The 11,543-nt window shown below is 32.8% G+C and overlaps 1 protein-coding gene across 1 annotated transcript; it reads left to right on the forward strand.

Annotated features, from left to right (window-relative positions):
* Positions 1-7,680: 7,680 nt before the first annotated feature.
* On the forward strand, positions 7,681-11,281 carry LOC123302806. Its single transcript, XM_044885896.1, has 2 exons — positions 7,681-11,150; positions 11,257-11,281. The coding sequence occupies exons 1-2, from the start codon at positions 7,681-7,683 to the stop codon at positions 11,279-11,281; spliced, it is 3,495 nt and encodes a 1,164-aa protein (XP_044741831.1).
* Positions 11,282-11,543: the final 262 nt, after the last annotated feature.

Here is an 11,543-nt window from a genome sequence, read left to right on the forward strand (position 1 = left end):
GATAACATGCTTCGCGAGCACATCGGTAAGAATGTTCTAGTTTATATGGATGATATAATCATTTTTTCATCCTCTTTACAAGAACATATCGAGGCGTTAAGAAAAGTTTTTACCAAACTACGAGAACACAACTTCAAGACCCAACTGGATAAGTGCGAATTTCTTCACAAAGAAATTGAGTTCCTTGGACACATAGTTACAACCGAGGGGATAAAACCTAACCCCAAGAAAATCGAAGTGATAAAAAATTTTCCCATTCCCAAAACGGTAACAGAAATTAAATCGTTTCTTGGACTGCTGGGATATTATAGAAAATTTATAAAGGACTTCTCCAAAATAACAAAACCACTCACGCAATGCTTACAAAAAGACAAACGCATAGACATTAACAATACTGAATACAAACGATGCTTTGAGTATTGTAAAACACTCCTGACACACGAACCTATACTCCAATACCCGGACTTTACGAAACCATTCGTTTTGACGACAGATGCAAGCAACTACGCCATAGGCGGAGTCCTTTCTCAAGGTAACATTGGATCTGACAAACCCATATGTTACGCATCTAGAACATTAACTAAGTCCGAACAAAACTATAGCACTATCGAAAAAGAACTACTTGCTATAGTATGGGCAACCCAACAATTCAGGGATCACAAGCCTCTGATTTGGTTATTCTCTCTCAAAGAACCAAACTCCAAACTAGTTCGCTGGAGATTAAAACTCGAGGAATACGACTATACGATCCATTACAAAAAGGGAAAACAAAACACCAACGCCAACGCTCTGAGTAGAATGAAGCCCGAAATAAACTTAACAGATTCAGCCAATTCACAACAAGCTGAAGTATCCACTCAACAGAGCTCAAGTGAAAATCTTAACAAAGGAATCCCTATATCCGAACGTTGTCTAAACGAATTTAATAACCAAATAATTATCGACATTGGACTTCGTGACGCAACGAATACTGAATACTTATTTAAAACGAGAAGACGTACAACAATTGAAATTGAAAACAGCTTGACCATTGACAAATGTATACAAATTTTTAAAGAATACATGCTCCCTACAAAACTTAATGCCATTTACACCGACGATACTACATTTAAACTAATTAGTAAAACATACGACGAATACTTTTCAAAATATAAACTAATACGCTGTACATCTCTTCTTAATGACGTAGAAACGATCGACGAACAAACAAAACTAATAAAAGAATACCACGAACTTTCAACACATCGCGGAATTGACGAAACATTTAACCACCTAAAACGTATTCATTACTTTGACAATATGAAATCCAAAATAACGACATTCATAAACACCTGCGACATATGTTTACAATTTAAATACGAACGGCATCCTCTTAAACTAAAACAATCACCAACCGAAATAGCAACCAAACTGTTCGAAATAATACATATCGATATCTTGTCTGTCGAAAAAACAAACATACTTACTCTCATTGATAAATTCAGTAAGTATGGCGAATGCATTGTTGTACCCTTTAAAAATTCCGTGGAAATCTTAAAAGCATTAAAAAATTGCATTGCACGAAATGGTATACCGGACAAAATCGTACACGATAATGGTTTGGAATTTTCAAATTTAGACGTACGCGAATTCCTTAAATTATACGATATAAAAGTTCACGTAACAGCTGCACGTAACTCGACGGGTAACTCCCCTATCGAAAGACTACATAACACAATCCTAGAGATACTACGAATTCTCAAACATAAAAATAAAGAAAAAGAAATAACTGAATTATTGGACATGAAAATGATCACGTACAACAATTCAATTCACTCAGCTACAAAATTAACCCCATTCGAAATTGTGAGAGGTATTCGGGATAGAACTATTTTAGAACCAAAACCAAACGCTATGACTGAATTCGATAACAAACGTATTGAAGAAAATAATGAGATAAAAAACCTAATCGACAAATGCAATAAAAAGCAGCAAGAACGTACTGATCGATACAATGAAAATCTAGATGAACCCCCCGAACATAGATAAGGAGGTTTATATAAAAAACGTTCAACGAAATACAACGCTTCGGACCCCATTCGATAAGAAAACCAAACAAACAGAAAACAAATTGACTTTCAAAACCACCCAAAATATTAAATATCATAAATCTAAAACAAAACCTAAACGAAAGTAATATTCTTTCAGATTTTTACATTACAACAAAGCACAAGACATTGAATACCACGAAACTTAACAAACACGAAAGGACTGTTAGCATTAAATTTAGGACCCACAAAGCTTACTTCCCATTACAACAATTTAATTCACATAATTAACGTAACCGACATTAGAAATAGTTTAAACCAAATGTATCACAATATATTTGAGACAGAATTTGACGAAACGAAATCGTTCTATAACTTAAAAAATCTGAAACAACAATATACAAATTTAGATCATAAAATCGAAAGCATAGAAATACAACATTACAGAAACAAACGTGGACTTATAAATGGCTTAGGAACAGTTTTTAAAAAGATTACCGGTAACATGGACAACGACGATGCCATAGAAATCAATAATCAAATAGAAACGTTAAAAAATAATCAGCTACTAATCACGGACAGAATGACAGGACAACACCAACTTAACGCACAAATGATAGAACGTTTTGAAAATATTACAAAATTCATTAACTGCGAACAAGCTAAGCTACAACTTTTAGCTTCTGCCATGAATTCTTTTCCAACTATCGAACAACAGTTATTTCAATCACAATTTTATTTTTCATTACAATCACAACTGCAATATTTAGACAACCATGTAAGCGACATTATTTCATCCATAAGTTTAGCAAAACTAGGTATCATATCAAAACATATTCTGACAAAGAAAGAATTAACTATTGTACATGATTCACTAAGCAAACAAGTAAACATTCGATCGAAACAGCGATTGGAATTTTGATTAGTACAACTAATAAATGGTTTTTCATAAAAGACTTAGTTTCCATTATTTTGTAATAATTTTCTATGTTTTTAGGATTAACTTTAAGTGGCAATTGAAATTGTTTGAGAGAATTTAATTCTTCTAATAAACTCGTGGGGTTAATGATATTATAGTCAACAATACCATGTCGAACTAATGTTAGGGTCATGCTATACTGTTCTAGTTGCCTAAAATTAAGATCATTTAATTTTTTGATTAATAATAAGCGGTCTAAAATTTCTCATTGTAAATGGTCATTATTAATAATCTGAGTTGAGTTATTAATAAATGAATTAAATGTTTGTACGTTTGCATTTAATTCGCGTTCAGTGTCTTCCACGGTAGTAAGTGTTTTGTTTAGAGTATTCATTGTTTCTGATAAAATTTTAATTTGACCTTTCATCATGAGATGTGTTGTGTTTATATCTTCGATTAATGAATTAATGGAGTTTGTATAAAATATACCATCATCAGCTGATGGGGCACCTACTAACCATTTTAATACACTTGAACCGGCATTAATTAAACCTCTTTTTGGTATAGTATGGCTATTGTTTGATGATGTAATTATAACGACTTTAATAACGTTCTTATCTCTTGTATTTGTTGACTTAATAATTTCATTTGTAATATGCATATTGCTGCGTTAGAATTAGTATGATGTATCAGGTTACAGTAATTGTAAGATTTTTCATAATGTTTTGTATCTAGACATAAATTATTTTAAAAAATAGTAGTATTAGTGTAGTGGATTAAAGTTAATTTTTGGCTGCAGACTTTTGCTTCGCCTAGTTTCTTGAAAAATATGCCCGATGATTTCGGTATTTGTTCCACTAGTATTTCTGTCATCGCATGGTGTAGTAGTATCGATAAAATCAATGTTTTCCACATCTTCATCTGAAACATACAGTTTCACTTTATTCATGTGATATGTTTTTTCAAACTTTTTCATTTTAATTGTTGCAGTATGTTTTTCAGGATTGACTTTGGTTATTTGGAAAGGGCCTTTATATCCTTCAGAAAGTTTACCGGGTGCACATTGTCCTTCCTTAACTAATACCTAGTCGTTTATTTTAAAATTTCTAATTTTGTTGGTTGCTGATTTATCGTACTGTTGCTTATTAACTTGTTTTGACTGTTTTAAATTATTTCTAGCTACTTCTCGAATTTTCTAAATTTTGTCTTGTACTTCTTCTGAAAATTTTTCGTAAGTGGTCCCTCCTACTGCTTTGTTGAAGTTCACTGCTGTTGTTGTAATAACCATTGCGGATTTTCTTATGATTGAATATTTGTTTTTTTGGAAGGTGACACATTTTTTTATATAGTTTCCGACATAACTTTTCATGCCTTTCCAGAAGTATTTTTGACGTAATTCTTGATAGATACGAGCCTGTCCTGGAAGACTTTTTAATGGACTATCATGGAACTCTGGAAGGAGTTTTTGTTTTTCTTCTTCGGTTTTTATAATAGTTGTTACGCCATTATTTGCTCCAGGTGTGCTGCTGTCTTCACTTTGAGTTTCTTCGTCTGTTTCGACTTCCAAAGTTTCTGGGGGTTCTTGGTTGGCTTCAGTACTAGGACCTGGTTCACCTATTTCAGCTAGTTCATTGCACAAAACATCTTGTATTTCGTTTTCAGAAAGATAAACATTAAAATTTACATTGTCAACGGGTATTTCTTCGATATTTTTTTCAAAATGATGATGTGGTAAATTATTTAAATAATTCTTACCTAATTTCTTGTCTATTATATTAGGATGAACAATAGTATTTTTATCAGCTGAAGTCAAGGACACTTCATACAATGTTTCATAGAATAGTTTTACGTTCATATTATTTTGAATTGTATTTTTTCAAATAATTAATATTATTGTTTGGGTGTCGTTTTCGTTTCTTATCACTTGACCAAGGTTTGCGTTGTTGATGTCCTCTCGGGTGAAGTTGTTTAAAATAAATGTTTTTCAATTATTATTTATATCTAATTCTTTAGATAATGGAATTATAACAGTTTTTAAATTACTTACGTTGATCATGTTATCTATGTATTGAATTTTAATATTATTTTTTTATTGTTTTGTCGAAATCTTCAAATTTTTCCGATTTATTTACGATGGCCATGAGAATTGGTCTGCTTAGTAAATCTGCTGTGTAGTTGCGTTTGCCAGAGGTGTATTTTATTCTGTATTGGTAATTCATTAGCTTTAGTCTCCATCTTCGACTAGTTGGGTCTTTGAACGAATGTAGCCAAACTAAAGGATGATGGTCAGTTTTAATTTCGAACAATCTTGCGAACAGAAAATGATGGAAGTTTTTCACCGTCTTAATTATTGCCAAACATTCTTTTTCGATTGTTGAATAATTTCTTTCAGCTTTATTCAACGTATATGAATAAAATGCAATCGGCATATCGATACCATTGTACTCTGGCGTCAATACTCCGCTTAGAGCTTCGTTTCTGGCATCAGTGGTAATTAAAAACATTTTCTGTCGTCCGGATGTCTTAGAATAAGGGCTGAAGTAATCTTTCCTTTCAATAAATGCGTCTACACAACTTTTATCGAAATCAAATTTTATATTCTTTTTCAGTAGTTTTGTAAGTGGTTTTGTAATTTTACCATAGTTTTCGATGAACTTACGGTAATAACGAGTTATTACCAAGAAACTTTGAATTTGCTTACTATTTTTCGGTTGATTTAGTTTATTTTTTAGTAATATGTTTTCTATTTTTTCAACTTGGGGTTTAATGCCAGCTACTCCAACGATGTGTCCTAGATACTTTAGTTCTTTTTGAAGAAATTCGCATTTCTCAATATAAGGTTTTAAATTGTTTTTCTTTAAAGTATTTAATACTTCAGCTAAATTTTCAATAGGATTTTGGAGGTTTTTGCCTAATATAATTACATCATCAAGGTAGCACAAACACCTTCCCTGGTTTATTTGATCAGCGAAGATTTCATTCATTAGAATTTGAAAACTGGCCGGAGCGTTTACCAAACCAAGGGCATACGTAGAAATTCCCAGTGGCCGTTCCCGACAGTGAATGCCGTCTTTGGGATGTCTTCCTCTTTGACCATAATTTAATGAAATCCGCTAGCCAAATCAAGTGCTGAATAGTATTGATTACCTCCAAAATTACTAAATATTTCATCTATACGTGGTGTTGGCGCCTATACTAATCGAATCAAATCAAATATCGATAAATAAAAATTAGTTTAATGAACCGACACATATAAAGGTCGGCACTAGTTTATTTGTAAAAAAATATATTTTTTTTGTTATTGTACAAATATCGATTTTTGTTTAGTTAAAAAAAGAAATCGATACCAGTTAGTTGGTTTTGTATTTTCGTTTAAATCGATTCCAGTTAGTTTGGAATACTTGGATATAAATTTAGTCATTGAAAATAAATTCAGTTAGTTGAGTTTTTTTTTTTGAAGATCGAAGGAATTTTAGTGATTCGAAATTTAGTACGAACAATTATATTAAATAAAGTGAATTGGACCACAACCAACATATTAGCGGCCAACTAACGTCAGCCGCCAATTGGTGATTTATCCTCAATTCCCCTTTTCCGAATTTACCCCTAAATCACCAATCACTACCGGTGAAAATTAATCAAGGTAAGCCCAAAGAAAATTTATTTGTATAATTGTTTTTTTTTTTTTATCTGGTTTATTAAATCTTAATATATTTTCGTTCGTATACAGTCCACACTCGTGGACGTCGCATTTAGGCGCGTTCATAAATTTGGTCCTTCGGTGTCGGATCATATTGAATCATATTTGATTCAATTTAGATTTAGAATATTTTTCTTCGTTTAATATTGAATGGATGTTATATTAAACAATATCGATATTTGATTAATTCGATTTAGTATGAATTAATTTAAATTACAACATACTCGAAATTATTATTTTTTTTTTTTTTTTTATAAAAAACATGCGGTCTGTATTGCGTAATTTCAGACTAGTATGTGAAAAATAAAAATTTGTTTGTTCAAATTATGTAACAGTGGTTTACAAAAAGCTGTTTATTAATTGAATTTATTTGGGAGTAATAATCAATAATTTGATTCAATCATTTGTTGAAATATTTATTGTAATTATTGATTATTTTCGATTTGCGTATTATCTGCAATTTCATTTATTTGACCATTATTTTAGATTTTCGATACAAGAACTTATTCCAATTGTAAATATTTATTGCTGAAATATTTATTGTAATTAGTGAATATTTTGATTCTCATGCTATCTGCAATTTTAGATTTCATACAATTATTTTAGATTTTCGATTCATGAGCTTATTCCAGTTTTATTCGATTCTGATAAAATTATCCGTTTCCAATATACCTGTAATGCAATTTAGCATTTAATTGATTTAATATTTAATTAATTTAATTTTTTATTATTTCGTATTTAGATAACAATTCTTTATTATTTCATTCCCATACTTAGTTTACATTTTTCTTACATTTAAATATTATTTGGTAAAAAAAAAATAAAATAAAATGGCGAGTGATGAGGCTAAACTGAAAATTCTCAATAGCCGAAAGGAAATGTTTTTCCGAAGAATTCAAAAATTATTTGAATATACTCAGGATATCGATAATGTAACAGTGCGTAAAAATTTCCTCACAAAAATAAAATGTTTAGAGGAAACCAAGGCTAACTACATCGATATTATTGAACGGATAAACGAATTGAAATTAAAAATGGATCCCGATTTTGTACCCAATTATCAACTTCTCGAAGCTTTCGACGATTTATATTGCGAAATATTAACTTGCGCTGAAGATATTACCCCGAAAGTCGAAGTCAGAGTCAACGAGGCATCTGTTTCCAATTTAGAATCATCATCTCGAATGATGCCTAAGCTGCCTAAATTATCTCTACCTACATTTTCCGGTAATATCCTAGAATGGCCAATTTTTTATGAGTGTTTTAAGTCCTCCATTCACACTAATAGTCGATTGAGTAATGCGGACAAAATAAATTATTTAATAGGACAGCTTTCGGGGAAGGCAAAAAATGTTTGTACTGGCTTACCCCCTATTGGATCGAATTATCAAATTATTTGGGATAAGGTCTGCGAAAGGTATCAAAACCCACGTATCCTGGCCGGTTCTTACCTACAACAAATTTTGGATTTTAAACCTGCACAGTCAGGTTCAGTCAATAATTTGGATAATATCCTAGACAGATGTGATGCATCATACCGTGCCCTTAAGGAATTAGATATAGCTGATTTATTAGATTTTACGTACGCATATTTATTGTGGTCGAAATTGGATCCAGATACGCGCAATCTGTTTGAAAATACTCGAAGAAATTCCAGTATCTTTACTTATGCGGAGATTACTGCATTTATCAAGCAGCAGATTCAAATATACAATAGCACATTAGGTCATGGAAAATCCAGTTCGACATACCAAAATGTAAAATCAAAATCACACGCATTTTTTGGAGAAACCAATCGAAAGAGCAATCGTTGCTTAATTTGTAACTCCAATCAACATACGGATATAAAAACCTGTACAAAATTTCTGGATAAATCTGCATCGGATAGATTTAAAATAATAAAAGGGAAAGGTATGTGCATTAATTGTTTTGAAAATCACAAGGTTGTACAATGTAAAAGTCCGTCCGTATGTAACGTTTGCCACTATAAACACAATAGTTTGCTACATTTCATCAAGCCTGTAAATAATAATAGTACAAGTTCCGTTGTGAGTCAAGGTGATTCTGTTACCAGTCCAAGTAGCCCCGGTGTAGTTCAAAGTGATACGTCAGCATTTTGTTCGACAGTCGATGATTCTATAATCAAATGCGGTTCTACAGTGTTGTTGTCAACGGTAATTGTCCATGTATACGATCATGTCGGTGTCAGGCATAGAGTACGTTTCTTGTTAGATTCTGGTAGTCAAGGGAATTTCTTGACGGAAGGTTGTATTAAGAAACTTAGATTAAATATATCGTCTTCGAATATGGTTGTTAAGGGCTTTGGTGGGGACAGTCAGGTTTTAGGAGCCTCGGATTTAATTATTTATTCACGTTTAAATTCATGCGTCAACTATAAAGTTAATGTTTTTGTAATCGAAAAAATCACAGATCGGTTACCTAATGTCAAAATTTTACGAGAATCGTGGGAACATTTTAGTTATTTACCATTAGCGAATGATCAATTTTGTGAGCCTGGTCCTATAGAGGGCATATTAGGGGCTCAAATGTTTGCCACTTTATTAGAATCACGTAAAATCAAAAGTAAAATTAATTCACTTATTGCCCTTGAAACAAAGTTGGGTTTCGTAATAATGGGCTGTGTACCCAATTTGCCAGTAGCATCCACGTCGGTACAATCCTTTCACACTCAGGTGAAACCGCCATTAGAAAAGTTGGTGCGTAAATTTTGGGAATTAGAGGACATTCCAACACAAAATTTCGAGAGTCCAGAAGATGTGGAATGCGAGAAAATTTTTGCGTCGACCGTAATGCGGGAAAATTCGGGACGATATGTGGTATCTTTACCTTTTAAACATAATGCCAATAAATTAGGCGAGTCATTCTCAAACGCTTTAAAACGGTTTAAAGCTTTGGAAAATAAATTCGATAAAAATCCAACGTTGAAGCAACAATACAGTGCCGTAATTAGGGAACATTTAGAAAAGGGTTATATATCTTTAGTAAAAAATAACCCGTCTATTCCCCATTATTTCATCCCACACCATGGTGTATTTAAACCGGACAGTGTGTCCACCCCTCTTCGATGCGTTTTCGACGCAAGCGCTAAAACTACAAAGCAAGTATCTTTGAATGACTTGCTTTATACTGGCGCTAAACTACAATCGGATGTAGTTAGTTTGTTTTTAAATTTTCGTTTGTTTTCGGTTGCATTCACAGCAGATATTCGTCAAATGTATCTGAGAATCGGAATGCATTCAGATCACAGAAAATTTCAGCTAAAATTATGGCGCTTCTCAAAAACCGATGAAATTTTAGTATATTCGTTAGACACCGTTAGTTTTGGTGTAAAGAGTTCGCCATTTTTAGTTTTAAGAACGTTAAAACAATTGGCGTTAGATGAAGCCGACAAATACCCGTTTGCTTCGTCAATTGTTCAACGTGATTTTTTCATGGACGATTTGGTCACAAGCGTCAACACGGTCAAAGAAGCTACGGAATTATATTCGCAGCTCATTGAGTTATCTGGATCGGCCCAATTTGAATTGACAAAATGGGCGACAAATTCTCAGGAATTATTTTCTTTTGTGCCCGAAAAGGACCGTTCTCCTAAAATAGTATCCTTTGATTCAGACAGTCTGAAAATATTGGGTATGCAGTGGTACCCTCATTCGGATGTTTTCACTTTTAGTATTAATGCCGAACTTAGACCCTGCACTAAACGTAATGTACTTTCGACAGTCGCTAGGTTGTTTGATCCGTTAGGAATATTAGCACCTGTAACATTAATAAAACTCTTAATAAAAAAATTGTGGATATTAAAATTGGATTGGGACGAGGCTCCTGATAGGGAAATTTGTTTATTCTGGGAAAATTTCCAAACTGATTTAAAATGTTTAGAATTGTTTAAAATTCCTCGTCATTTTGGGGCGATTAAAGATTTACCGGTTGAATTAATCGGATTTTGCGACGCATGTTTAGAATCTTATGGCGCTATGATTTACATTAGGACGGTTACGCCGACTAATAAAATATTGGTTAATCTAGTTTGTGCGAAAACCAAGGTTGCTCCAATGCGAACGGAATCTATTCCAAGATTGGAGTTGTGTGCAGCTGTTTTGTTGGCCAGGTTGTTTAAATTTGCAATGTCCAGTTTGGAACCGCGCGTTCAGGTTCGAAAATTATTTGCATTTTTCGATTCGACAGTAACTTTGAATTGGATTGGATCCCCACCCTATCGTTGGCAAACATTCGTTGCCAACCGAGTTTCATTAATACAATCGTTGGTATCAAATGAAAATTGGTTTCATGTAGAGGGGGTACAAAATATTAGCGATGTACTTTCTCGAGGATTAAGTCCATCTCAATTCATGAAAATGCCTAATTGGGTTACGGGTCCAGAGTGGTTAAAATTAGAACCTTCATCGTGGCCAATAAGAAAAATTTCTGTTAATTTGGACGTTATGCCTGAAGAAAAATTAACGGTTATGATTGCTACTCAAAGGCAGGAAAATTCTGTATATGCATTTATTCAGAAAATTTCTTCTTGGAAAAAAATGATACGAACAACCGTCTATATTTTACGATTTATAAAAATTTTGTCTTCTAAGGGTAGTATTAACGCCTCCGATTTAGTTAAAGCTGAATTAGTCTTAGTTAGGGTGATTCAAAATCACCATTTTGCAGACGATATTCGATCGTTGGAAAATAGAAGCCTTTCCATTGCAAATTTACGACCACTTAGTCTCTTTTTGCATGATGGGCTGATACGTGTAGGTGGACGTTTACGAAATGCTGATATTAGTTTTGAGCAAAAGCATCCACTACTTCTCCCTAAGAAAGATAATTTTATTAATTTATTAATAGAAAATTGTCATAAAGAAAACTTACATACAGG

Source organism: Chrysoperla carnea, chromosome X, assembly GCF_905475395.1.
Source record: "Chrysoperla carnea chromosome X, inChrCarn1.1, whole genome shotgun sequence".
Taxonomy (NCBI): domain Eukaryota; kingdom Metazoa; phylum Arthropoda; class Insecta; order Neuroptera; family Chrysopidae; genus Chrysoperla; species Chrysoperla carnea.

Excerpts from the sequence above, each read along its gene's own strand:
- LOC123302806 (XM_044885896.1), top strand. The coding sequence starts at position 7,681 with ATGGATCCCGATTTTGTACCCAATTATCAACTTCTCGAAGCTTTCGAC. Across the intron at positions 11,151-11,256 it reads GTTATGATTGCTACTCAAAG|GGTAGTATTAACGCCTCCGA; the intron begins GCAGGAAAATTC and ends TTGTCTTCTAAG.